At 45.1% G+C, this 26653-nt stretch overlaps 1 protein-coding gene across 8 annotated transcripts in view; it reads left to right on the forward strand.

Annotated features, from left to right (window-relative positions):
• Positions 1-971: 971 nt before the first annotated feature.
• Positions 972-26653, forward strand: part of NIN (ninein) — a 113754-nt gene continuing 88072 nt past the window's right edge. For 5 of the 8 annotated variants that reach the window (XM_023222694.2, XM_023222693.2, XM_023222697.2 and 2 more), the window contains exons 1-3: positions 1070-1198; positions 1683-1736; positions 10041-10244. In XM_023222694.2, the coding sequence (XP_023078462.2) occupies positions 10062-10244 (183 nt within the window). In that variant the 5' untranslated portion in view covers positions 1070-1198; positions 1683-1736; positions 10041-10061. Of the gene's footprint in view, positions 1199-1682; positions 1737-10040; positions 10245-26653 lie in introns of all 8 variants that reach the window. The other 3 variants (XM_023222696.2, XM_023222699.2, XM_023222692.2) reach the window with 3 other exon arrangements.

Genomic DNA, 26653 nt, shown 5'->3' on the forward strand with positions numbered 1-26653 from the left:
CTCTTTGACTTCTGCGAGATCCATTTTCCTCATCTGCAAAATAATGTCTGCCTCCTAAGGGTGATGTGAGAATTAGGTAAGATAATTTCTGTCGAGTTTCTAGCACACTGGATTCTCAAGGAATGCTGGTTTCCTCTTGTCTATTGCTTGCTCTCTCGGAGCTACACCAGTTTCTTGCTAAAATAATCACACTTGAGGGTTGTAATCCATCAGGCGGATCCTTCAAGGGCAATACATTTAACACTGCAACTCAAAGAGAACCATGGCCTGGACTTGGGATCCTATTTGACTGCAATGAGATCAGAAGTGTAGGGATGGGGGAGTGAGAACGGAGACTCTGGGGTAGGGGTAGGAGGCGGTAAATAGCGAGCAACTGTTGGGCTGGGAACCATCAACTCTAAGGAGTTTCCGTCCTGTGTGGCTTGCGGCCGAGGGTTAGCTTCACCCGGAGAAGGCTGCACAGGGGTGGGAGCCTGTGAGGACCTGGTGGGCAGGTGTGGAAGCCAGTGTAGACCCGGCAGGAGGGTCGCGCTCGCTCTACAGGACACCGAGTCACTTCTAGAGCCCTTCCGCCTCCTGAACACCCTTTCCAATGTTGACGGCCAGTGGACACCCGAGGGTTGGAAAATCCAGGGCCGCCCGAGAGCAAAAGAGGCACAGGGATGCCCCCCTTAAAGTCCCGCTGGCTGAAGGCGGGGGCCCTTCCTCTGCGCGGAGACGTTGCTGCCCCAATGTCAGCGGTGCGGGTGAGTGCAGGCGTGTTGGGAAAGAAAGGGAGGCGGACAGGCAGGAGGCGAGGGTGGCAGCGCCAGCCCCAGCTCGGCGGCGACCTCGGGGCGCCAGCCTCCTCCACCCGCACCAGGAGCCCCGGCGTTTCTAACTTCAGATCTCGGAGGCGGGCACTCGGAGAGGGAGGGCGCATCCGCGAGGGCCCAGGCGGCGCCGCCTGCTCCTCCCTCAGCTGCCGGAGCCCCGCGGGCCGCAGAGGAGGAGCAGCGCCGGGGCCGGCGTCGCCCTGACTCCTCCTCCCCGCGCGGGCCGGGCCCTTCCTCCCCAGCGTCCAGAGCTCCGGGTGGCCGCGGCCGAGCCGGGAGCCGAGCGCGCTGGGCGCGGCCGTCCCGCCGCCGCCGCCAAGCCCGGAGTGCGCCAGCGGCCATGGTTCCCGCGGCGGCGCCGGGCGCCTGAGCATCGGGAAGCAGTAAGTGGCGCAACCCCGGGGACCCGGACCCACGGCCTGGGGATGCACGGAGGCCTCGCGCTGCCCCCGCTCCGTCGGCGAGGCCCTGAGCGCCCGGAGCGAACTGGGTACCAGATCACGCGGGGGCTTCCCATTTGGGGTCCGGGACCAGGGCGAGCGCAATCCCTGCGGGCCGGGAGGAAGCGGCGGCCGGGCGGGAGGACGAGGCGGGGACGGGGCGGCTTCGGAGGCGGGAGGAGGGGCCGGTCCCGGAGGCGCGGGCGGGGGGCGGGCCGGCGGGGGTGGGGAGGATGCGCGCTGCAGCCCGCGGCCTCCGAGAGCCGCGCTTTTGTAAGAGCTGGCCCCTTACATATGGAAATGACGCTCGCGCGGGTCCCCATTCGCGTCCTTTTGAAGGACACCCGCCCGGAACCGCGGCGCCGGCTGCGAAGTATTGTCCCGCTTCTCGAACAGCCTTAACAAAGCGTCCTCCTTCGCTTTGCAGAGCGCTGGAGGCGGGCGGCCGGCTGTGCTGGCGCTCCGGAGAGACCGACAGAAGGTAGGCGAGGGCGGCTGGGCCGGGGGGAGCGCGCTGCCTGTCCACACAATGGGGTGTCTGAGGTTTCTGGTGGTGGCGATGGGCAGGCGAGTTGAGGACGCATCGCAGGTGGCTAGGGACTTGGGAGGCGCGCCTGTCCTGCGGCCGCACCTCCGTTTGCCCGTCCGGCGGCACCCCTGGGTTTGGGCACCCCCAGTACCCCCGAAGCCCCGGCCGCCTGCCCGGAGCTGAAAGCCGCTTCTGTGCGCTGTCCGAGAGCAGACTTGAGTCCCCGAGGGAGCAGGAGGGGTGGTGGTTCCGTTGGCATGTGCCGCCCGCACAGTCTTGTGATTGAGACGCTGAAGAGGAAGCTGCGTGGGGAAACCCGAGGTGTTAGCCTGGGCTGTCTGAGTAGCAGAGAGCTGCTTGGAGCCCGGAAAGTGGAGATTTTGGAAGGTGTGTGGGGTCGATGCGCGTAAACAGTTTCCCGGTGTAATGCCTAGGAGAAGGGGAAAGAACAAAATGACATTTGGTTATTGCCTGAAAGGTGTGGCATGGAGGTGTGGAGTGTCGGGGAAGGAAGCTTCCAGCGGCTAGGCTTCTGTAGCTACCGAAGCGGCCCCTGACAGGACACTAGGTGATGAGAACAGTCACTGCTTACAGCGTTCGCTGCGAAGTTAAGAGATAGAGACGGAAAGAGGCATTTTCCCCAACCCCAGCCCTGACGACCCGAGGTGAAGGCACCAACAAAATGGGAGCTGGAAAGACTACCCTACCATATATCATGTTTCCAGACAACTTGGATATTATGAGATCTGCTTTTTGCACCTAACTAGGACAGATCCTCTCCTGGCGTTGAGGACTTCTAAGATGGGCTTGCCATACGGCTCAACTCCTGAATTTATGACATCGAAACAGATTGCGTAGTTGTCTTTTATGACTGACGTGGTAGCTTTGTAGGATGAGAATCCTGATAAAGTCCATCCTGACACATGAGGGAAGCCCCTGGAACCACGACGTTTCTCAGTTGGGTCGCCTTAAACACCATAACGTACGCATATGTTTGCATGCTTCTGGAGGCTTGATGATCTAACAAGGAACATTGCTTTTTTCTGTCAGTTTAATTTTACCTTGAGTCTTCCCTTGTGGTGAGCATATTATACAGGTGGCTGACCTGGAATATTGGTGACTCCTGCTCTGGAGTTGCAGGGAGCTGTGAGGATTTCCAGAGTGTTTATAGGAGGAACATTACAGGCTGGCTGAAAAACGAGTTTGTTGTGGTCTCTTCAGCTTTTGTCAGTGTCCTTTGGGAGGTGATGTGGACTGCCTGGGAATTTGTTTGCAGATTTGTTTATTTTCCCTGTTCTCTGGTGATTCTTTAGAGGGAAGCATTCTGCAGAGTGGAAAAAAGGTAGGTCATATGAATGTTCCACAGGGTTGGACATCCGCAAAGTTATTGCCGATACAGGGAAAGGCTTCACAGGGGGCAACAGAGAGGAAGCCATCATACTCACAGTCTTTGCATTGAAATGTCGAGGATCAGTCATTTTAATAGGCACTGGCTCAGAATGGCGTGGGGTTCTTTTTTCTTATTTCTTTTTAATTTTAGATGTGTAATGACCCTTAATATCAAAAGATGTTAACTGTCACAGAGCGGGAGAACAGGGCTCCAGTGAATTCTGAACAGCCAATCTTAATTTAATAGGCAGTATTCTTATCATGAGTCAAATGTTTAAATAAATTGTTTTAAATGTCACTGCAAATGACTTTCTAAACTAACATTTCAACAATCTTGATGCTTCCATTTTATGATGATAATGAAAATACATTTTATCAGTCTTACATTGATAAAGGGTGGGCAAGCTTAGAGCATTTTAGAAGGATTTAAACAGCGTAAAGCCTTTTTAGAAAGCTTATTTTTATAGATGCCAATTCATTTGTAAGCCAATAAATTATCTGGGTTGAATTCTGGCTATTGAACTTGCATCTGTTGGGCAGGGGCTTATGGAGAGACTTAGTGAAGCTTGCAAAAAGATTTTTATCCTATTTATGAATAAAATCGAATTTTGAAAAGATTATGAGATTCTGAAAGTGAGCAACCTTGTTTGAAATTAGGACACTTCTTTATTGCAATTTAAGTCAGCAATTAACCATTTATTCAAGCTTTTGGATGGAAAAATTACAAAGCATCTATCTATACCCTAATGCTCACTTTAAAAACAAAGTTGGGAAAATATTGTTCATAGACGTGAGAAGAGATCACCTTCACTTACACCTCAGGGTGCCATACTCATAGCCTCAGGCATCCTAAATTAACGTGAGTCCATATGGCTCAAGAAGTGGAAGTTGTTATAAGCTTTCTCCTTTTTTTTTCTTTTAAAGTAACAAACTCTTTTTAAAAGTAACAAAGCTCTGTTTTCTGCTTCTGTAATTTACTTAGTAGTTGATTACAGGTTATTGAATGCACGTTGTGCGAGGCTAATGGTTGTTGTTTTTTTTTTTCCTGCAGCTAACCTGAGTTATTTGATGGGGTAATCTACCAGTTATTAGCTTGAACAAAAGCATGGGTTTATTACATCCTTCAGAATAACAAAATAATAAAGCTTGCTTACATTTTTGAATAAATGCTAGTAGGATTCCCTTAGTTAAATATTATAGTGTAGTTGACAAAGGTTGTTATTTTTCTTTTTCTTTTTCTTTTTTTTTTGACATGGGGTCTCTCACTGTCTCCTGGGCTGGAGTGCAGTGGTGGGATCTCAGCTCACTGTAACCTCCGCCACCTGGGTTCAAGCGAGTCTTGTGCCTCAGCCTCCTGAGTAGCTGGGATTACAGGTGCGTGCCACCGCACCTGGCTATTCTTTTTGTATTTTTAGTAGAGATGGGGTTTCACCATGTTAGGCAGGATGGCCCCGATCTCCTGACCTCGTGATCCACCCACCTGAGCCTCCCAAATTGCTGGGATTACAGGCATGAGCCACCGTTCCTGGCCATTTTTTCAAATTTATTTAATATGACTTTTTTCCTGTGCATTTAAGCTTTTGTGTTATATTTTTATACCATGATTTCATTCAGACTGATATTGTTGTGCTTTTGATATCCAGTTAGGAGTGAGACACTGTCTGAGCAGAGAGGAGGCATTCTGACAGTAATCAGTTTGCTGCTAAGCAGCACTAGTTTTTGGCAGAAGTATTCTCCTGTATAAACTCGTAAATGGCTGCAACTGCTTTTTCTATTGAGCTTTTACTAAACTTGAATTTATCCTTGTCACTCTTTCCTTTATACTGAAATTAGTCCAATATGGTGAGCCTGAAAATCTTTGCAGCCAATTAAAGTATTTGCGGAAAAGAGAGAAGAAAAAGAAACACTTTAATTTGATCATTGGCATTATTAGGCTCCAGGTTGCCAAATGGTGAAAGCTAAAGGCATAAATGGAGAGCTTTGCCCAAGTGGGGTTTGTCGGTGTTCATCACATCAGCTGTAGAGTAAGTAAATGAGTCACTGGTTGTCACTGCCTGGTCTGTGGACCCCCAACAGCTATGTCTGCACACAGGTCCAAAAGCATCTATTATGATGCCCTCTCAAGGAAAGCAGCTGAGCTGAGGGGACATGCAGACATTCCGCAGAGCCCTTCAGCTGCTGAACCATCTGGAGGGGAAATAAAAGGCCTGGGCTAGGGGCTCTGGCATTGTGCATATTTATTATTTGGTTTTCACTTGCAAGACTTTGTCCCCTTTTTACTTCCTCTGGCCCAGAACAGACATCCCCTTTAGTTGGGGTGTCATTCTTACAAGCTCCTTTCTGTCCCTTGGTTGAACACTGAAAAGTTCATAAATCCACATATCCACTCATGATTCTAGTCACACCTCCACCTATTTCGTTTGCAGTCCTATTTGGCACTGTGATTTCATCAGCTGGGGTAATGAACACTACTGTCAGAGTCGGCAGCATTTTGGCAGCCTCATTTTGAGTTATTTGGAAGGAAAATGCTCAGAATAATTGTCATGATGGGTGGTTATTGAGTGGTAAATGTTTTGATTAATGGTTCTATGCATCTGCTTCGTATTTAACCATCCCCAGTTAGAACTCCAAAATGTTGCCCATACTGGTTCTTTCATTCCAAAACAGTCATAAAGCCTTCTAACAATTTGATTGGAAAGGTAGATGGTGAGGAGAGGCCCAGGTTTATTATGGCAGGCTTCATAACACTGGAGCTCTTCTTTGCAATTTGGAGAATTTCTCACTCAAAATGTAACTTTCTTAATCTCTGAGTAAGATTCCTGCCTCTGGTGGGTACCAGTTAGGGTTTGACTCTGAAAAGCATTGGATTGTACAGATTATACATACTTAAGTATTTATTTAGGGGAAGTCATTTACAAATTATCAATTCCTGGACAATGCCCATTATTGAAGATATGGGACGCTTCATGATCATTTTTATGTATGAATTTATTTCTTTCATGCCCTAAATCCCAAAGCTGCTTTAGAAAAGAAGGGGATGTGTATCCTATTTGTATATCCCTGGTGCCTTGTAGGCTATAATTATTCAATAAATGGATCAAGGGCGGTGGGGAGGAAGGAACTCTGCTTCTCAATTCCAGTTTGGAAAAGTTTGTGGCCATGGAGTGTTCTGTGGGGATTTCTGCTGCTTAGTACTGTTCAACTGGCTGACACATAAAGGTGGAGATAAAGTAGTTTGCCAATGGCATCATTTCAGAGGTCTCATTCATGTGTTCTATTTGCATGTGTAGGATTGAGGGATAATATAGTTGAGCGTCGCACTAGAGTTCAAATCTTGGCTCCACCTCCATTTTGTTCAAGGAGATTAGTGCTGTATCCTTGGACAGTTGCTTAATTTTGTCAAGCCTCAATTTCTACATCTTGCAGGGGAAAATGAGAATATCTACTTCTAAGAATTGGGAGGATTAAATGAGATAATATACATAAAGTACTTAGTTTAGGCCAGACTCATAGTAAATGTTCAGAAGTAATTCCCAATTACAGTTCAGCTTTCTGCTTTTATTGGATGTTAAATTTATCAATAACCTGCTTTTAAAGATAGAGGAAGCTCTGAACATTACCTGCTGCCATTATCATTTAGTAATATAATGATGTTTATGTACATAGTACACTCCCTGCCCATTCTCAGTCTGTTCTACAGCATTTCACATCTCCTGCTTTGCTTCTTTGGAGGTAGATCTGTAGATGATTCACTTGTTACCTCCTCTTCGGTTTACCACTCCTTTGTAGCTGCAGGTATTCTCTTGATTATCTTAAATTCCCTCTTGTATCAGCTTTCTCTGGGATTAGCCACTCTCGCTTGCTTGCCACATTTAACTCTCAGAACAAACCTTCCAGATGCACATTGTTATTCTCATGCTGTAATCGAGGGGACCTGAGAAAGGTTTTAGTATAGATTCTCCTCCAAAGTTCCATCCCATAGCAAGACAATGCAGCAAAGTTTGTGAATCCATTTACTTAATTACTAGCCTATGGAATTAAACTTCAGACAGCACTGCACAGTACAGATTGGCAGTTGGTGGTGGCTTTCTACTTCTTGCTTATGTCTAAGGCTGAAAATGCCTTTGAGAAAGGGTGGGGTGGAGGAAGTGGAGGTGTGTAGGTGGAAGAAATAGCCATTCCAAAATTTTCATATGCCCACTTCTGTAGACCTTATTAAGGGTACGTTTCCTCTCAAGGAGTGATCCATACAGGAAGTCAATCCATGCTATTTACTGAATCCCTGGCGTAAAGAACAGACTGACTCTACTATGCATTTGGGGGAAGATGTAAAAGAAATAGGAACATGGAGCTTATCATTAAATAACTTTCTGCCAAGTGGGGAGAAAAAATAAATTCTTGCACATGAAATTACTGATGAACATTTGGGAAATAATATCAACCAGTAAATATGCCTTCTGTACCAGATGAGCACTGACAACTTTTCACCATGAGTAACATCTCCTGGATGTTTCAGCGTGAGCGTTTGTTCCACAGGAGTGGTGCTTTTCTCTCCTTCAGTCAAGCACAGTGTTTTGAAAAGGAAGGAGATGAAATGAAGAGATAAAGAAAAGAAAGCTGCCATAAAATGAAAGAGGTTTGATTTAGTGAAAATCCAATGACCTCCCAAAGAGTCAGTCATGATAGTATATCAAATTCGACACTGTGGATAAGATCAGGACATCTCAGTACATCAGTGTTTTATTCCTCTCTTTCATTGGACAAATCCCCGCCCCTTAAAAGTAATTTTTAAAAAGGGAAGTGATAGAATTCTTTCACTTTTGAGTTTTCAAACATGTATGCAAAATCAAGCAAAAGAAGAGTCTTGCTTTTATGAAATTGGTCAGATAACAGCGCAAGGGACTGTAAAACTCAGAGTGAGACTGAGTGCTACCAACACTGAACATCCTGGAGCATCTTGGGGATTCTCAGCAGATCTTAGTTGACAATTAACTGGTGGACTCAAAGTGAATCTTGTTAGCCAAGTATTGGCCTTGTCTAAATTCTTAACTCCTGTGGCTTTGCATAACAACTTGGTATTTCTTTTCTGAGGCTTTGATGTTTATATAACACTCTCAACTTATTTTGAAAACATTTACATAGTGATTAGTTAACCCAGCAGACCAATCCTGGGAAGACAGCCAGAGCTTGCAGCACCTTAGTAACAGAAAAACTGATAATTAGGAGAGACCTGTCCAAGACCAGGAACCTGGACCAAAATTGTGCCATGTTGCTTTACTTTAATGAGTGGCCCCAGTAAAAACTGAGCTGTGTGGCAGAGCGGTTCACATTTATCTTCTGTGTCCGCCCAGTTCTGCTGAAACCCCTGGCAAGATCATGGCTCCGTTCTAGCTTGTCAAGTTTTGAACAGCTGTCTATGGAAAGAAAGCAAATACAACCTAGAGCAACGCTGATTTGTTTTAGAAAGCTCTTTTATTTTCAGTTCTCTCTGTGTGCAACATCTTAGCTTACGTTTTTCATGTTGTAATGATCTGCTATACGGATGATCACCTCTAAGTTTTCTCTAAGTTGACTTGGATTAAAGACGCTTGGTTAGTGAAAGCTGCTGCTTTTTTATAGTCAAGGGACTGGTTCTGAGAGCTTTGTTGCAGATGGCTGAGGTCACCATCCCAAGGGTGTATGTTGTGTTTGGCATCCATTGTGTCATGGTGAAGGCACCTTCAGATGTGCAGGTTTCAGGCTTTCATCGGAAAATCCAGCACATTAAAAATGAATTGTCACGCAAAGAAAAAAACATATTTCATTTGTAAAATACGAGCTACCTGGAATTTTATGATGTATATTTTTAACAAAAATTACTCAGTTTTTGATGTCTCCAAGTTTTTACTGATCCTAAGGAAGGTGGCAAAGTGGAAAGCCTAGAGTATGGGTAGGTGAGAGAGACGGAAGACAGGTTAACCAGGCATAAAGAGGTGAGATGCTCTAGTGAGTGGAGGTTCCCTGAGATGCTGTATGATTCATATAAACCAGTCTGTGGCTCCTTTAAACCTCACTGTCTGAAAGGTTGAAATAGTGTCTTCCCTTTTTTCTAGGCAACTAAGCATTACCTAAAACTCGCTGGGACTAAAGCAAGCTTCAGGGAATATTCTTCCCGTCACACCTCATGTAATTGCACCAGTGAAGTTAATTGAGTTGCTTTTTGAGGAACTCATGTAAAAGGCATTTGGTTTCATGTAAACAGGGAGGTGGTTTTGTAGCAGACGTCGTGTTGATCCAGTGCCTCTTGTTGCAGCCCTCCAGTCTAGCTTTGATGGGGGCCATCTAAGCTGAATGAAGTAGAACAAATCAGCTTGGCCACGCTGATCAATTGCAACATTGGGGCAGGTTATCTAAAGCTTGCCAGCTAGCATGGAAGTTCTGACCATACAGTCTGCTGTTGCTAACAATTAGTTCACTTGAATAGTCTTGTGGTCTAAGTGGCTTTTCACCTTCTTAAAATCCTGGGCTAGAAGAGCTGGGAGAGAACTACCTTCAGCCTTGAGTTTGGCAGTCTGGCTGTCCGCCTGAGAACTAGGCAAGACAGGAGGGTGTCTCCTACCGTACCTGACCCCATCATTCTGGTAATGTTGCTCCCAGTGCGATCTAACCTTGTGTATGTGGCCCTGGTGTGAGTGCATGCGGGAGTGTCACTGGCTAGGGCTGGTCCTGCAGAAACCGGAGGTCTTGCTGTGGGGTGCATCAGAAACTGAGTGTTCCCGAGCATTCCCTAGGGACTGGTGGGGTACAGAGAAGGGAAATGTGCCAGGGGGTGACCACAGTAGGACTGGAGAGGCTGCCACAACCTGTCCTTGTCTCTGTCCTGCACAGGTGAGCGCTGTGGGCTATGGGATGGATGAGGTGGAGCAGGACCAGCATGAGGCCCGACTCAAGGAGCTGTTTGACAGTTTTGACACGACGGGCACAGGGTCCCTGGGGCAGGAAGAACTCACCGACCTTTGCCACATGTTGAGCTTGGAGGAGGTGGCCCCCGTGCTGCAGCAGACGTTACTTCAGGACAACCTCTTGGGCAGGGTAAGGTCTGGGGAAGAACAGGGCTGTGGGAAGTGGGGTGCGGTTTCTACCAGGGTGCTGGGGGCGGGGCAGACCACACATGGTGCAACTTGTTTCTAGCATCCTGGCTGTTACATGATAAAAAGAAGAATGTAATGGATGTGGCATCACAGTCCAGTTTGCTAGGGTGACAAGGGCCTGCTTTAATTTGTGCTCTGGAGTTATGGTGTACAGTGAACATCTTAGATAAAGAAAAAGAGGCAATGAAAGGATGTTTTCCAACTTTTGTCTTGTTCTTTGTAGTTTATTTTATTGACTCCACATTCATCACTGGGACAGAAAGGAGGAGGGTAAGATTTCCATTGAAGAGAAAGAAAATGCAGTAAGAAAGCTATTGTTATGACTTTTACTCCCAATGAAGCTATTTCTTCTCTGGATTATTTCTGGGTGAAGCATTAATTAAACCTTCTACTCGGGAAATAAGACAGCAGGGTAAATAAATGCAGTGTAGGTTCATTTAAAACCCAGCACGACTTGCTTCCAGCAGGGATGTGTGTGTGCACGCCAATGTTAGCCTCTGTGTTTGACGACAAATAGTCATGTTATTACCATAGATCAAGTCACAGATATGAGTAAGGAGTGAGAGAGGGTCTTTTTTTTCCTCTTGCCAGCAGTGAATATTTGATCTGCCATGACCTGAGATTGCCTTCCATTCTCATAATTATAACTAATAGCTTTTATTTTTTGCCTTGTTTATAATTAATAGCTATTTATTATCAATAGCTTTGTTTATATGGCTTTGAGTCAGGTCTCTTGCTGTTGGATTTCGGAATGATTAGAGAGAAAGATGGACAACACTTTTTGTGTGTGTTTTTTTTTTTTTTTTGAGACAGAGTCTCTCTCTGTCCCCCAGGCTGGAGTGCAGTGGCCGGATCTCAGCTCACTGCAAGCTCCGCCTCCCGGGTTCACGCCATTCTCCTGCCTCAGCCTCCTGAGTAGCTGGGACTACAGGCTCCCGCCACTGTGCCCGGCTAATTTTTTGTATTTTTAGTAGAGATGAGGTTTCACCGTGGTCTCGATCTCCTGACCTTGTGATCCGCCCACCTCGGCCTCCCAAAGTGCTGGGATTATAGGCGTGAGCCACTGCGCCTGGCACGGACAACACTTTTTACACTCTGTTGCTTCATTCTGGTTTTTATCACATATAAATTGAGGAAGCAGTCGTGAGGCATAACTTTATTCTAATGACCGAACTTCCTTTTCTTCATTTCATTTTCACTGTCTTTTAGCTGACAAGGGAGGTAAGTGACTTCAGATATAGTGCCATGTATTGGCTTTCTGTAACCTAAGACAGACAGGAGTAGCCATCATCCTGAAATTAATGTGCAAAAGATGATATTCTCAGGCACTTGGCACATGAATGTGATGTTAAATGGGACTCACACTTGGAAAAAAATGTGAATTCTTTGCAAAAACTGGAGCCATTCTTGGCCTCTCATGGGGGAGGGAGGGTTAGCTGTCTATAAATACATGTGGTCCCCACAAAAAACTAAAAATCTTCCTCTAATAATCTTAAAATGAAGCTTTGAAGATTGAACTATTTGCTCCTCCTCATGTCATGCATTCACATAGTTTCCAGTTCTGCCTCAGTCTTAGATCCTGTGGGGAGCAAAAAAAACTGGCATCTCCTGGTATGGTCCTTGGGGATCTCAGTACTTTTGATGTCTAAAGGATAGTATCAGTGGGCTGATCTGTTTTAATGCTCATTAAAGCCTGAAAAGGCATGATACAACTAAGGTTTCCTTGAGTGGTTTTCTTAGAGTCTGCATAAATATGGAATGCCACGCCATAAACAGACTGCACCTTGGCAGCAGGTCAACAGTTGGCTCTCCAGATGTTGCACATCTTTACCCTCATTTGGTAGACTCAAACAGGGAATAGTTATCGATTGATTTGTTAACAACTTGACACTACCAGCCTGCTTCTGACGCCTGCTATTTGCCTGAATAATGAAAACTTAAGTGGTCTATAGTGTGATATTTACTTAGTGAGCCAGTGATAAAAGTTAAATAGATGGATGCATATTGATTTCATGCAGGAGGTCCCTGGTGGTGGTCTTGAGAGTAGGGGGTTGGCATGAGTTAATGCACTACTGTTAAATTTGCATTTTTTAATGAAACCAAATTATTTTCCTCAGATGATCACACAAACTTGGCCATATGCTATTAAGATACTCTATATGGTCTATAATTTTAAATTATAAGAAAAAATGCCATAGGATTCACTGGAGTTATCCAAGTATTATCATTTTCATGATGCATACAGTAGGGATTATAGTTGTAAAATTATAAGTGTTTTTTACTGCCAGTCATCTTTCTTCTCTTTAGAAGATATTTCTTTAGAAAAACTTACAAGGGTTAGCAGCTTGGTTTAATTAAAAATGAAAGAAAGAAATGGTAGCATAACAAATCTGAATATATTAATCTATTCATTAATTCAACACATATGTATTGTGTATGTCCTGCCTGTGAGGGCATTCCTGTAGTCTTATGGCATGGGGTCTGTATTAGCCCATTTTCACACTGCTGATAAAGACATACCCGAGACTGGGTAATTTATAAAGAAAAAGAGGTTTAAGGGATTTCCAGTTCCATGTGGCTGGGGAGGACTCACAATCATGGGGGAAGGTGAGAGAGAATGAGAGGAGGAGAGAAACGCCTTATGTGGTGGCAGGCAAGAGAGAATGAGAGCCGAGCTAAAGGGGAAACCCCTTATAAAACCATCAGCTCTCGTGAGACTTATTCACTACCCCAAGAACAGTATGGGGGAGACCACCCCCACGGTTCAATGATCTCCCCCCAACTCCCTCCCACAACACATGGGAATTACAGGAGCTATAATTCAAGATGACCTTTGGGTGGGGACACAGCCAAACCATATCAGGGTCTAAGTTATTTATATTTACATTTACTGTAAACTACAGTTTTCCATTAAGTTGGCTTTTGGCTGCATTAGTATCCATCAACTTCCTGGATGCTTCTGGCTTTAATTTTGTCTTTTAAATCTTAATGAATGTAATTTTTAAATCATACAACTTCCAAGTTTCCTCTGTGGGACTTAGGCTGAATTATCTTAATGAATATAATTTTTAAATCAAATACAAATCCATCCATCTATTGGACTTGGGCTAAATTACTCCTTTTTTTCTTGAAAAAGAAGTACGATGAAAAGCATTGTCTCGCTCAACCAGGAATACAAACATTGTGTATTTATTTTTACATTTTACAACCCATCTTCAATAACTTGGTTTTTTTTAAGGCCTAATGTTTAACAGTTGTTAATGAAAGTCTTGCTCTTAAATCAACTTGCCATTTCTATGTTTTTTACTGATAGGTCATTTCCCTCCAAATTATGTTTCGATTCATTTGTCTTGCTTTATAGCTTGAAACCACATTCACCTGAGCAAGGCGGTTACTGTACAAGTGTTTGAAATGCTTAAAGCTTGTGGATCCCTGATTTGAAGGAAAAGGGATATTGCCAATATGTGTTTACCACTAGATTATGAAAAGAGTTCCATCATATCTCTGTCATCAGTTAAGCACCTGTCAGCTAGGTGAGGCCTCATCCCAAGGGGCTTCTCAAAACACTGAAGAACTTACAATCTAGTTGGGTAATATATATGACAAATGAGTAGCATGGGGAGCAAATACTACGAAAATCTGAGGGAACCATGAACCAAGTTTTATCCAAGCAATCATATTAGTTGTAGATGCTTAAATGAAGTGTTTCTGCATACCTCTCTATCTCCTTTATTAGTAATCAGGACATGAAGCTAATTTGCCTTGGTTTTGTTGAAACATTTAGTTATATCCAGTGTTTTTCTTTGTTTTTGTTTTTAAGACAGTCTCACTGTCACCCAGTCCACCCAGGCCGGAGTGCAGTGGTGCAATCTTGGCTCACTGCCAGCTCCGCCTCCTGAGTTCATGTCGTTCTCCTGCCTCAGCCTCCCAAATAGCTGGGACTACAGGCACCTGCCACCACACCCGGCTAATATTTTTAGTAGAGACAGGGTTTCACCGTGTTAGCCAGGATGGTCTCGATCTCCTGACCTCGTGATCCGCCCTTCTCGGTCTCCCAAAGTGCTGGGATTACAGGCATGAGCCACCGCGCCCGGCCATATCCAGTTTTAAAAATGCCTTCTTGGCCAGGCACGGTGACTCACGCCTGTAATCCTAGCACTTTGGAAGGCTGAGGCAGGTGGATTGCCTGAGCTCAGGAGTTTGAGAGCAGCCTGGGCAACACGGTGAAGCCCCGTCTCTACTAAAAATACAAAAAATTAGCCGGCATGGCAGTGGGCACCCGTAATCCCAGCTACTCGGGAGGCTGAGACAGGAGAATCGATGCTTGGGAGGTGAAGGTTGCAGTGAGCCGAGATGGCGCCATTATTCTCCAGCCTGGCGACAGAGCGAGACTCCGTTTCAAAAAAAGCATTCTTTCCTTACACAGTATACCAATTTTGAGATAAAACAGCCCGCTGAAGTTCTGAAGAGTTTCATTGCTGTATTCTTAAAATGAATTTGGATGCTGAAATACGCCATGTCCCTGGCACACTTTAAAGTGAGAATAAGCCTCCAGACAGCAGAAATCGCCATTGGTTATATCGACTTTGGTAATCAAAGACGTGTTGAAATTTTTAGTATTAAAATTTAATAGTTGTACAAATATATATAATTTAACTCAGTTCTCTTACATTTCTGAAAGGGTTTGAGGTTCTTTGATAAATTTCTTGATTAATTTCAGGTGGTAGATTTGTTTCCAACTCGAAAGCTTTTTAAGATTTCTTTTTCTTATGTACCTTTTAATCATTTGAAGTGTAAATCGAAAATGGAGAAGAACGTCCTTGTAGTGCTTATTTGGACTTGTTCTCTGTATGCAAAATTACATTCAATATTAACTGCCATTAGTTTGTAATAGTGGTCCTGCTGATGGAGTTGTCATTATATAACTCAAACAAAAGTCGGACTGGTTGTCTCTGACTTGTGGAAGGGAGGCTAGGGAGACTTAAACCCATGGAGGGAAATGGCCTATGCTGTGGGAGAGAAAAGATAGCTAGGAGGAGGTTTTTTGCATATGTAGACTTGGATCTAATCTCTAATTTTGAACTCCTAAGGGTCTGTGGTTTCCCATTTATAGACAAGAAGACCTGATTAGGAGACTGCTCAACTTGCTCTGACGCTGTATTAATGCTTTCTCATCAAACTCATTGCAGAATTAAGTGTGTGTTTGTGTACAGTACGTCGCTGTGTCTGTCAGAGATATTTAGTGTGACAAGGATCAAAAGGGAGAACTGTTGGGAAGGCCTGGACTCAGAACGGCAGGGAGGAACAAGTGCTAAATGACCATTCTCTTCTACCGACCTGGTTTCAGAATGTCTTATTTCTACGATTAGGGATGCTCATTAGATTTCATCATTATTTCATGGATACTTTTATGAGTAGCTTCCTGTCTGGACAGAGGGGACTTAAAATTCTTCAGTGTCTGCCTCAGATTTTAGACCTCAGAGTTCATCTGTCTGACAGAGAAACCTTGGCTTTTCCAAGATCAGATGACTCATTTGTGTCAGTACCAGGATAGGATCCTAGATTTCCCAGCCCCTGCATTTGAATACATATCTCCACAGTTTCCTCAAACTCCAAATTTGCAAAAGTGAATCTCCGTTCCCTCACCCTGCTCCCCAAACACTACCAACACCACATGCAGATAATATACAGTTAGAGCACAGGCTTTGAAGTCAGTCCTGGATTCAGGTTCCTCTTCTTGTCACATTTTCTTTCCCTTCAACTTTTAAGCTCTGGGGTACATGTGCAGGATGTGCAGGTTTTTTACATAGGTAAATGTGTGCCATGGTGGTTTGCTGCACAGATCAACCCATCGCCCACGTATTAAGCCTGGCATCCATTAGCAATTTTTCCTGATGTTCTCCCTCCCCGCACCTCACAGGTCCCGTGTGTGCTGTTCCCCACCTGCCCCTAACCCCTACCAATTAGTCCATGTGTTTTCGTTGTTCACCTCCCACTTATTAGTGAGAACATGCGGTGTTTAGTTTTCTGTTCCTGCTTTAGTTTGCTGAGGATAATGGCTCCCAGCTCCATCCATGTCTTGCAAAGGACATGATTTTGTTCATTTTTGTTTTGTTTTGTTTTTTTCACATGGAATCTTGCCCTTTCGCCCCAGGCTGTAGTGCAATAGTGGGATCTCAGCTCACTGCAGCCTCTGCCTCCTGGGTTCAAGTGATTCTGCTTCATCCCCCTGAGTAGCTGGGATTACAGGTGCGGGCCACCATGCCCAGCTAATTTTTTGTGTCTTTAGTAGAGATGGGCTTTCTCCATGTTGGCCAGGCTGGTCTCGAACTCCTGACCTCATGATCTGCCTACCTTGGCCTCCCAAAGTGCTGGGATTACAGGCCTCAGCCACCATGCCAGGCTGATTTTGTTCCTTTTTGTGGCTGCATAGTATTCCATGGTATATATGTACCACATTTTCTTTATCCAGTCTATCACTGATGGGCATTTGGGTTGATTCAGTGTCTTTACTGTTGTGAATAGTGCTGCAATGAACATATGCATGCATATATCTTTATAATATAATGACTTATATTCCTTTGGGTATATACTTAGTAATGGGATTCCTGGGTCTAATGGTATTCCTGCCTCCAGATCTTTGAGGAATCACCACACTATCTTCCACAATGGTTGAACTAATTTACACTCCCACCAGCAACATAAAAGTGTTCCTTTTTCTCTACAACCTCACCAGCATCTGTTGTTTCTGGACTGTTTATTGATTGCCATTCTGACTGGTGTAAGATGGCATCTCATTGCATTTCTCTAATGATCAGTGATGTTGAGCTTTTTTTCATGTTTGTTGGCTGCGTGAATGTCTACATTTGAGAAGTGCCTGTTCATGTCCTTTGCCCACTTTTTAATGGGATTGTTTGTTTTTTCTTGTAAATGTGTTTAAGTTCTTTGTAAACTCTGGATATTAGACTTTTGTCAGATGGATACATTGCAAAAATTTTCTCCCATTCTGTAGGTTGTCTGTTCACTCTGATGATAGATTATTTTGCTATGCAGAAGCTCTTTAGTTTAATTAGATCTCATTTGTCAATTTTTGCTTAGTTGCAATTGCTTTTGGCGTTTTTGTCATGAAATCTTTGCCCATGCCTATGTCCTGAATGGTATTGCCTAGATTTTCTTCTAGGGTTTTTATAGTTTTGGGTTTTACATTTAAATCTTTAATCTACCTTGAGTTAATTTTTGTATAACGTGTAAGGAAGGGGTCCAGTTTCAATTTTCTGTATATAGCTAGCCAGTTTGCCCAGCACCATTTGTTAAATAGGGAATCATTTCCCCACTGCTTGTTTTTGTCAGGTTTGTCAAAAATCAGATGGTTGTAGGTGTGCAGTCTTATTTCTGAATTTTCTATTCTGTTCCATTGGTCTGTGTGTCTGTTTTTCTATCAGAACCATGCTGTTTTGGTTACTGAAACTTCATAGTACAGTTCGAAGTGGGTAGCATGATGCCTCCAGGTTTGTTCTTTTTTCTTAGGATTGTCTTGGCTATTTGGCTCTTGCCACTTTTTAACCATATGAACATGTTATCTTAAATACTCTGAGCCTCCGGTTTTTCATCAGTATAATGGGAAGAATATTTCCCTTACAAGAATATGATGAAGGTGGACTGAGATTTGTGTGTATCAAAGGCTTATCATAGAGCCAAGGACACAGTTAACTTGCTGTATCTGGCTGTATGCTCCTTTCTCCTACCCTCTACACACCCAGAATGACTTTTTGATAAATAGTGACTTCCTAGTAATGATTTACCGGGAAATATGGTTAGAGTGAAGAGTAGATTTGCTAGAAGTTCTCTTGCATGGTGGTAGTTTGAATTCATTTCCATTTGTAAATAGGATTCCTTGGATCAGTCTTGGAGTACAGCTTCATATAGTTGCTTTAGATTTTATAAACCTACTTTTTAAAATAGCCTTTGCCTCTCTCTACATTGTCTGCAGTAAGTGAATATTAAGTTACAATATTACAATTTAATAAATGAATATTAAATACAATAATATTAAGTTAACAATTCAAGTTACAATAACCTAAATACTTGATTTAGAATAAAATAGAAGTGTATCTTTCATTACGAAACTGCCTCTTTTTTAGTCTATGTCATTTCTCTTTGCATAATGCTGTAAGCACTTTCCTGTGCACTGACTTCTGATAAGTCCATATTTCTGCAGCCATTTCAATTAACACAATGTTTCGAATCTTCTTTCATTAATTTCTCTTTATATTAGTAAAGACAAACCTACTAAGTTTGTATTAGTTACATAGACCTTTGTCTCGTTTCATAAACTCACCTGGTTTAGAGCTAGCTTGAGTTCTCCCACCTTGGGTCTGTTTCCAGTAGTGCCTGCACACATGAGGAAACTGCCTTTGATCTCCATGATTGCGTGAGATGGGTTTATGCAACATTAGTTTCCTTGTTCCACTTCCTGTTACAGGGTTTGTGTGTGTGTGTGGTTTGAATGTGTTTCTTGTGTGATGCTTAAGTTCTTTTTTTAAAATAAGCAAACTGCGTTTCTAAAAAAGCATTCCTATGAAATGTGGAGAGGAAAAGTGATGAGGTACATTTCTCCTAAGAGGTGGTGACACATGACAGAAAATATCAGACTTGACCGGTCTTCCTCTTAATTTAGTTTAAATGTCATGTGTGGTTTTCATCAGTCGTGTAGTTTCCCCATTGCTGCAAACTGCCCTTTGAGGCATACGAGGTATAGGAATGCTTGCAAAATGAATGGCAGCAATTATTATTCAAATGAAGAGGTACCAACCAGTGTATGCACAACTCGGAAACTTATTACCTTGTGAGACTTAATTGTATATGTGTGAAGATTTCTAATTTTTAACAAAATACAGTAGTAAAGCTCCCTTGGAGGAGAAAAATGGTACTTAAAACTTGGCAGTTACTTGTCTTGTTTTTCTAAGACCACCAGAGTGAGCACAAAAGAACCAGCAAGTAGGCAAAGGTCAGGCGCAAAACTGCAAGTTTATTTTAGTAACCTAAGGTGTGGAGAAGAAGTCTGTCGGCCTCCGGCAAAGAAGGCCGGCAGAGTTCCCCTCCCCCAAGCTCTTGGACGGAGTTCCGACATCCCGACAGGACTGGGAAGCTGGGAAGTCCGCGTGGCTCAATGGCGGAGAGCGGCTTTTCTAGGAGTGGGAGGGCAATAGGTGGGGCATGGGCGTGTCAGGGGCGTTCCGCAGGTGCGACCAGGTAAATCTTGGTCTCTTCAGATTGACGTCACCTGGCGCATGCCCAGTTGGTCTGCACCTTCCTGGGTCGCCGGCTGCATTTTCGCGCGCGCGGGAAGAGTTGGGGCGGGGGGATGAAGAACCCGGAAGTGCACCATCTTGCCTCCGTTCGTCCAAACAGTCCAACCTTTTATTGATAATAGTGATAAAGGGGCGCCGTGGTCTGTCTGGCTACTTCCTGCTGTTAAGGGGCGTTGTTAAGGTCGGGGCCCATGGTTGGTATTTGGACACATGGATGAAAAATAAAATAAGGCACAGTATTAGTATAGGAATGAGGAATGGAAGCATTTGTTGGAATATGGGCAAAACTCAGAAGGAAGGTCCCGGCAGGGTTGGGGAGTATGAGATAGTTAAGAAAATTTAGTAAGTTTGAGGCGAGTGGGGGAAAGCCAAACTGATTTCCACTGATTGCTTTCGGTAGGGGCCCTTTTTAGCTGGGAATGAGGAACGACTGCGCAAAGTAATTGTTGGCCAGGCAGCAATTAAGGGGTGGAGTTTTTCGTGGAGTGGATGGCTTTCCACTTACTCCTACTACAGAGATATTGGATGGAAGGCTAGGTCCAGAGAAGGACGGCAAAACAGAATAGGTAGCCTCGCTGTTGATTAAAAAATTGTCTTACCCACTACCAGGAGAGTTACCCGTGGCTCAGCGAGGGTGATGGGGGTCCCCGAGTCTCGGCACCTTCAGTTGTCATCGTCCAGATGTAGGAGCTGGAAGGAGCTCCCAGGATCCTGGGAAAGGGGGTCACGTAGAGGCGCGGCACCTGTTCTCAGGGTGGGGCAATCAGACTTCCAGTTTCCTCCCTGCTGGCAAGCAGGGCAGGGGGTTGCTGGTGGATGAGGGTTAGGACATTCACTGGCCTAATGTCCCAATGCCTTGCACTTATAGCAAGGCTGCGTTGGGACTCGGGGACCTTGCGGACACCTGTTGGCATAGTGTCCTGCCTTGCCGCACTTATAGCAGGCAGGCTCCTTTTGTAGCTTTGGAGTCTGAGGGGTGTGTGCTCTCTGGTCTGGGGTTACGACTGGGCTGTAAAGCCGCTGCTAGGAGCTGTGCCTTCTGTTCAAGGCGAGCCTGCCGTCTCCTCTCTGGAGCTATAGACCTTAAAGGCTAATTTAACTAGGTCTTGTATTGGTGTCTGAGGACCATCCTCTACCTTTTGAAGTTTTTTACGAATGTCAGGAGCTGATTGAGAAATGAAATAAGACGCCAAAATGGTGGCCCCTCTCGGGGAGGCCGGATCTAACTGGGTATATTGGGTTAGAACCTCAGTCAGTTTAGGGTAGAGGTTAGGATAACCTGGAGGTCATGCCAAGTTAAGTCATAGGACTGACAAAGGTATCTAAATACCTTTATGTATATGGTAGGATTAGCTGAGAAATCACCTAAACGCTTCTCAATTTTGGAAAGATCGGCCAATGAAAAAGGGACATGTACTCTGACTACCCCCTCCGCCCCAGCCACCTCTCGCAAAGGTGCTAACACTGTAGGAGGATGTGGGCAGAGATAGGGGACTCAAGACAGCCAGTTGGGGGCCCCGAAGGAGGCACGGGACCGAGTGGATTACTAGTAGATAAGGAGGAGGAAGGAGGAGTCTGGATGGGGGGAGGAGGAGGAGTCTGGGCAGGAAGGGAGGGGGTGGAGAGAAGGAGTATAGGGATGAGAGCCCAAGGCCCAAAAGCCTTGTATGTAAATTTCGGACCACTTGCCTAGCCGCTGGCAGAAATTGCTGAGGTCGATCACGCCACAGTGGAAAGGAAAATTAACCACTTCCTCCTAAGGTCTTGTTCAAGCTGTAAGGTTTTTAAATTGGCTAGGAGGCACCCTAAGGGGGTGCTCTTTGGAAATTTGGACTGGGGGTTTCCCATTTGTTTCCTCTTTACCGACACACAATGGACACAATGGAAATGGAAGTGGATCTCTGTCTGGCTTCAAAGTGTCCTTTGGAACCAGCAGAGACAGACTGGAGGCTCTTGAAGGCAAGGTGGAGATTACCTTCAGGCGGACGTGTCCGTCCTGAACGGGTCTCCGAGCCACTTGGTGGCTCCAAATGGACCTCGGACCTGCGCAGGATTTTGGCCGAGGGACACAATGGACACAATGGAAATGGAAGTGGATCTCTGCCTGGCTTCAAAGCGTCCTTTGGAACCAGCAGAGACAGACTGGAGGCTCATGGAGCCAAAGTGGAGATTACCTTCAGGCGGACGTCTCCGTCCTGAAGGGGTCTCCTGAGCCACTTGGTGGCTCCAAATGGACCTCGGACCTGCACAGGATTTCTGGCCGAGGGAGGTAAAGAGGAGACAAGGGCACTTACCCCAGAGAGGCCATGAGAGTGAGGGAAGCGGGTCTCAGGTCCTGGTCCGTCTGCGGTGTGGAAGCAGGAGGAGGTTCCTCAATCCTTAGAGGCCTGAGGAGGGGGTCTCCTCCCGGGTCTTCAGCACCAACTGATTTGTTTTTTCTAAGACCAGCCGAGCGGGCGCAAAAGAACCAGCGGGTAGGCAAGTGTAACAGCAAAACTGCTCGTTTATTTTGGTAACCTAAGGTGTGGGGGAGAAGTCTGTCGGCCTCTGGCAAAGGAGGCCGGCAGAGTCCCCCCTGGGGCTCTCGGGCGGACTTCCCACAGTCCCGACATCCCGACAGCAGTGGGGCTGTGAGAAGGCCGCCGGGCTGTGAGAAGGCCGCGTGGCTCAATGGCAGAGAGCGGCTTTTCTAGGAGTGGGAGGGCAATAGGTGGGGCATGGGCGTGTCAGGGGCGTTCCGCAGGTGCGACCAGGTAAATCTTGGTCTCTTCAGATTGACGTCACCTGGCACATGTCCAGTTGGTCTGCACCTTCCCGGGTCGCCGGCTGCATTTTTGCGCGCGTGGGAAGAGTTGGGGGTGGGGGGATGAAGAACCCGGAAGTGCACCATCTTGCCTCCGTTCGTCCAAACATTACTGAACATGGTTAGCCCACCGGTGGGGGGTGTTCATCAACATTTCGGTTCTGGGTTGTGCCCTAAGGGGCTTTTCCACCACATCAGTGTTCATGAGCATTGATGAAAAATCGCAGTAGCCTCCTCCACAAGAGAACTATCTTTTTGAAAGATGAGGCATTTACTGCTATTTAAATCCAAGGGCCCAGTGTCTACACTTGCAAAAAGGAAAATAAAGATCAATGCAAGACTTAAGCTGCTCTAATGGTTTGGACCAGCTGCTGTGTGGTGTGTGAATTTTCGGACTTTTAGTTGGGAAAAGAGGAATTCGACCAAGTAGACGTTACTGGGTTATGAAGAGCCTCTGAGTTAATAATCCTGTTTAATCTTTTATAGAGCCCTTTTTCATCTAAAATGAGGCCGATTTACTACACCATAAGTAAATTTTGGAAACCTTTAATCTCTGTCTGTGAAGATTTTAGAGAATTCAAGCGTTGCAAAACTGTCCCTCTTTTCCTCCCTATTGGCCAAGTAGGACATGCTTGTTTATCAGAGGCCCCTACCAGCTTTGTCTCTCTTAGGCACATACCAGCTTCTATCTTGTAGTTACTAATAAACCTTCCTCTCTTTTTCCCCATTCTACCCTTCCACTTTCTAGAATCTATGGGGTAACTGATAAACTCCTTGAGGGCAGAGGTTGTATGTCTTCTCGATCATGTATCTCCTGATCCTGCCTTATACCTGGTGTGTGCTTTACACCTGGTGGCTTTGTGTGAAGTTGAGGATTTGACTTCCAGCAGCAAGGGATTTCCCTGAGGGGTCAGACCAAGAGGGAAGTGGGCCTGAGCCAGGCAGGCTTGCCGGGCTCTGATGAGTCCAGTCAGAGGCCTGGTGCATGCCTTCTCTACCTCTCACCTTTCAATTTTGAGGTAGGGTCTCTGCCTTGACTGTGTCACATGGATATTGTGAGATTCAAATGACAAAATGTCTAGGAAAGACTGAACCTACGATAATACCGTCATCCATCTAGCATTATCCATGACCCACATTCATAAAAAAAAAACTTTTTTTTTTTCAGCGACAGAGTCTCACTCTTTCACCCAAGCTGGAGTGCAGTGGTGCGATCTCAGCTCACTGCAATCTCTACCTCCTGGGTTTAAGCGATTCTCCTGCCTCAGCCTCCCGAGTAGCTGGGACTACAGGCACCTGCCACCACGCCCAGCTATTTTTTTTTTTTTAATTTTTTTTAGTAGAGATGGAATTTCACCGTGTTGCTAAGGCTGGTCTCAAACTCCTGAGCTCAGGCAACCTGCCCGCTTCAGCCTCCCAAAGTGCTGGGATTACAGGTGTGAACCACCACAAAAGCACCATAAAATTGTTTAATAGCTGGATCTTTTACCCCATTTAATGGTAGACCAAAAACAAAAAAGGTTGACCACTGGGGATTCAAAATTTTAGTTTTATCATATACAAGAGTGTATTAAAACACAATTAGATTGTTCGTGATCATTTCAAATCTCCTGACTCATGAGTTTTTCTTCTGTGTTATAAGAGTAATACCCTCAAGGCCAGGCGCGTTGACTCACGCCTGTAATGCCCACACTGTGGGAGGCCGTGGCAGGTGGGTCACCTGAGGTTAGGAGTTCGAGACCAGCCTGGACAACATGATGAAACCCTGTCTCTACTGAAAATACAAAAATTAGCCAGGCGTGGTGGCGCGTGCCTATAACCCCAGCTACTCCGGAGGCTGAGGCAGGAGAATTGCTTGAACCCAGGAGACAGAGGTTGCAGTGAGCCAAGATTGCACCATTGCACTCCAGCCTGAGCAACAAGAGCAAGACTCTATCTGGGAAAAAAAAAAAAGTAATAGCTTCAGGATTCACTTAATGAATCCTTGCCTCAACACTAAGCATGGATACAAGCCCCAACACCAAACAACCCTAAACTATTAAGTTTTTGAATGCACATATTGTCTTTTTTATAGTTTATGCAGTTTTTAATAGAGTTTTAAAAATATGTTTGTAAAGTATAAGAAGCATTATACTTTATTTTTGTTTGAAGAAGGATGGTTAATGTCTTTCTTCAATCTCAATATGTCAATAATTGCTTCTTTTTATTTCTTATGTTTTGAGATGGAGTCTTGCTATGTTATCAGGCTGGTCTCAAACTCCTGGCCTCAAGCAGTTCTCTGATTTCAGCCTCCCAAGTAGCTGGGATGACAGGTGCACACCACCATACCTGGCTAATATGTTAATAATTACTCCTTGTACTTTTAGCTTGGAGTGCCCCTGTCTTTTATTTGCTGCTTCCAATCTAGTGAGTTGAGAAGCAGGATTATGAAGTTTATAATAATCAGGTAGAGTAGGAATGTAGAAATACTGAGCTGGTCCTATGGCATTTTCTATGGGAAGAGTGCCTGGGCTTAATGGCACCTCCCTCAGCTTTTGACCCCCTGTGTTTCTTTCCTGGTTGTCTGCTGTACTCTAGATAGGTGAGGCGGTGAAATAAACTCCACATAAATGAACCTTTTACTGTCTCAAAAGCTTGTGTATTTGTCATACCATATTTAAGGTGTACTTAGACCTCATGTAAAGCTGGAAGTGTATTAGAATCAATTCCAGATTATAGATGCCTTTGTCATTTGTCAGGGAAAGTAAAATTTGAGGTACGTGGACTACTGAGTGACCTTCGAACAATGAGTTGAACTATGTCAGGACCAAATTCAGGAAGGTTATTTCCAATGGCCTCCATCAAAACTTACACCTTTAGAAGACCCGGGGAGACCCACAGAGTCAAGTGTAAAGGATCTGAAATCCTCCAAACACCTTCCTTTTGAAAGAGAACCTTCTTTATGTTCAACTTGTAACTCTAGCAAGGAGAGACTTACATTTCATTCAGTCCCCTCCATTAATATCCTTGAAAGAGAGAAGAAACCTAGAGTTGCAGGTCCCTAAATATAGCAAACTGGATCAGTTTCTCTGATGCTGGGCAACTCCACAGATCCCGGAGGAGAAGGCAGGCCCTTGGACCTCCCTGCTGCCGCCCCCACCTCTCACCCTTGGCTATCTTGGTCTCTCTCATGGCCATTAGCTTTGCTTGAAAATATGGCCCTGATTCTTTTTTTTTTTTTTTCTTTTGAGATAGAGTTTTGCTCTTGTCACCCAGGCTGGAGTGCAGTGGCTCAACCTCGGCTCACAGTAACCTATGCCTCCTGAGTTCAAGCGATTCTCCTGCCTCAGCTTCCCAAGTAGCTGAGATTACAGGTGTGCGCCACCATGTCCAGTTAATTTTTGTATTTTTAGTGGAGACAGGGTTTCACCATGTTGGCCAGGCGGGTCTCAAACTCCTGGCCTCAAGTGATCCACCTGTCTTGGCCTCCCAAAATGCTGGGATTACAGGCGTGAGCCACTGTGCCTGGCCAGGGCCCTGATTCTTTATAAAAGTGATAGGAACAGTCAGTCACCCCTATTACTCTACCTACTGGTACTATTAACTACCACTTGCTGGGTATCTTACAGTCCCAGGACATTCTTGATACTTTACTCATTTCTCATTTTATCTTCGTAACACAGGGAGGCGGTATTATAAATACCATAAAATACGTGCAGTGCTCTTAGCAGCTGCCTGGACACTCTGTGACATTTCCTGAGAGTGTGAGCATCGTGGCACAGGGACTTGTCACTCTCATTCACTATTGTGTCACCAGGGCCAAGTACAGTGCCTGGCATAGAGCAGCTGCTCAATAAATATTTGTTGAATGAATAATAAATATCAGTTGTTAGATGTCCTCAGTTTTCCAGACAAACGAACTAGAGCTTGGAGAGGCTTTGTAATGTCGCCAATTCACATCAGGCAGTGAAGGAAGAGCTAAGGTTACAGCCTGGACCCACCTCGCTGTAGAGCCTTTGTGTGTCCTCCTAACCCTGCTTCTGGCTGCTCTGAGAAGAATGAATGATTCTGTGAAAATTCATAGATGCCTGTCAAGTGGCCCTGAGTACCAGAGCTCTTGAGTGTGTGATGTTTGTGAACTGGCTGATTGGGAAGCTGGCCTTGCCCATGTTAACTGGTGCCTATTTTTGACTCTGGGACAGTAGCAGGACGTGACCTCCCCTCCATCCCCCAGGCTGCTTGACTGTGAAACCTAAT

Source organism: Piliocolobus tephrosceles, chromosome 6 (assembly GCF_002776525.5).
Source record: "Piliocolobus tephrosceles isolate RC106 chromosome 6, ASM277652v3, whole genome shotgun sequence".
Classification (NCBI taxonomy): domain Eukaryota; kingdom Metazoa; phylum Chordata; class Mammalia; order Primates; family Cercopithecidae; genus Piliocolobus; species Piliocolobus tephrosceles.